Here is a 358-nt window from a genome sequence, read left to right as displayed (position 1 = left end):
CCACAGCCAGAAGCATCGGAAACGGGACCGGGAGAAGGATTCTGCCCCAGCGGAGCAGGGCTGCCACTGTAAGTTCCACCATGGTGTTCCCTAAACTCCTCGGGGCTGCAGGAGGGTCCGTGTGGCTGGTTTCGTGTCTGGTGGTGCTTCCGAGAGAAAGTGGCGTTATTAGCAAGACCCACTTTTCCTAACTTTTATCAGATTTTTTTTCTTTAATGCAGTTCAATACATAATGAAATCAGGCTTGTCTTCCTGGGAGGTATCCTGGCTTTAAAAATAAAAGAGGAGCCACAGAGATGGTCCGAGGCTGGAGCAGCTCCTGTGCGAGGACAGGAGTTGGGGGCGTGCAGCCTGGCGA

At 52.8% G+C, this 358-nt stretch overlaps 1 protein-coding gene across 1 annotated transcript in view; it reads left to right on the top strand.

Annotated features, from left to right (window-relative positions):
• Positions 1 to 4: 4 nt before the first annotated feature.
• Positions 5 to 358, top strand: part of LOC104461954 (electroneutral sodium bicarbonate exchanger 1-like) — a gene marked incomplete at its 5' end in the record, with an annotated part of 5165 nt that continues 4811 nt past the window's right edge. Inside the window, one exon of the mRNA XM_010073708.1 lies at positions 5 to 68. Coding sequence (XP_010072010.1) covers positions 5 to 68 — 64 coding nt within the window. The remainder of the gene's footprint in view (positions 69 to 358) is intronic.

Source organism: Pterocles gutturalis, unplaced genomic scaffold (genome assembly GCF_000699245.1).
Source record: "Pterocles gutturalis isolate BGI_N339 unplaced genomic scaffold, ASM69924v1 scaffold33047, whole genome shotgun sequence".
Lineage (NCBI taxonomy): Eukaryota > Metazoa > Chordata > Aves > Pterocliformes > Pteroclidae > Pterocles > Pterocles gutturalis.
Note: the sequence above shows the minus strand (reverse complement) of the source record. Positions and strands in the feature narration are given on the sequence as shown.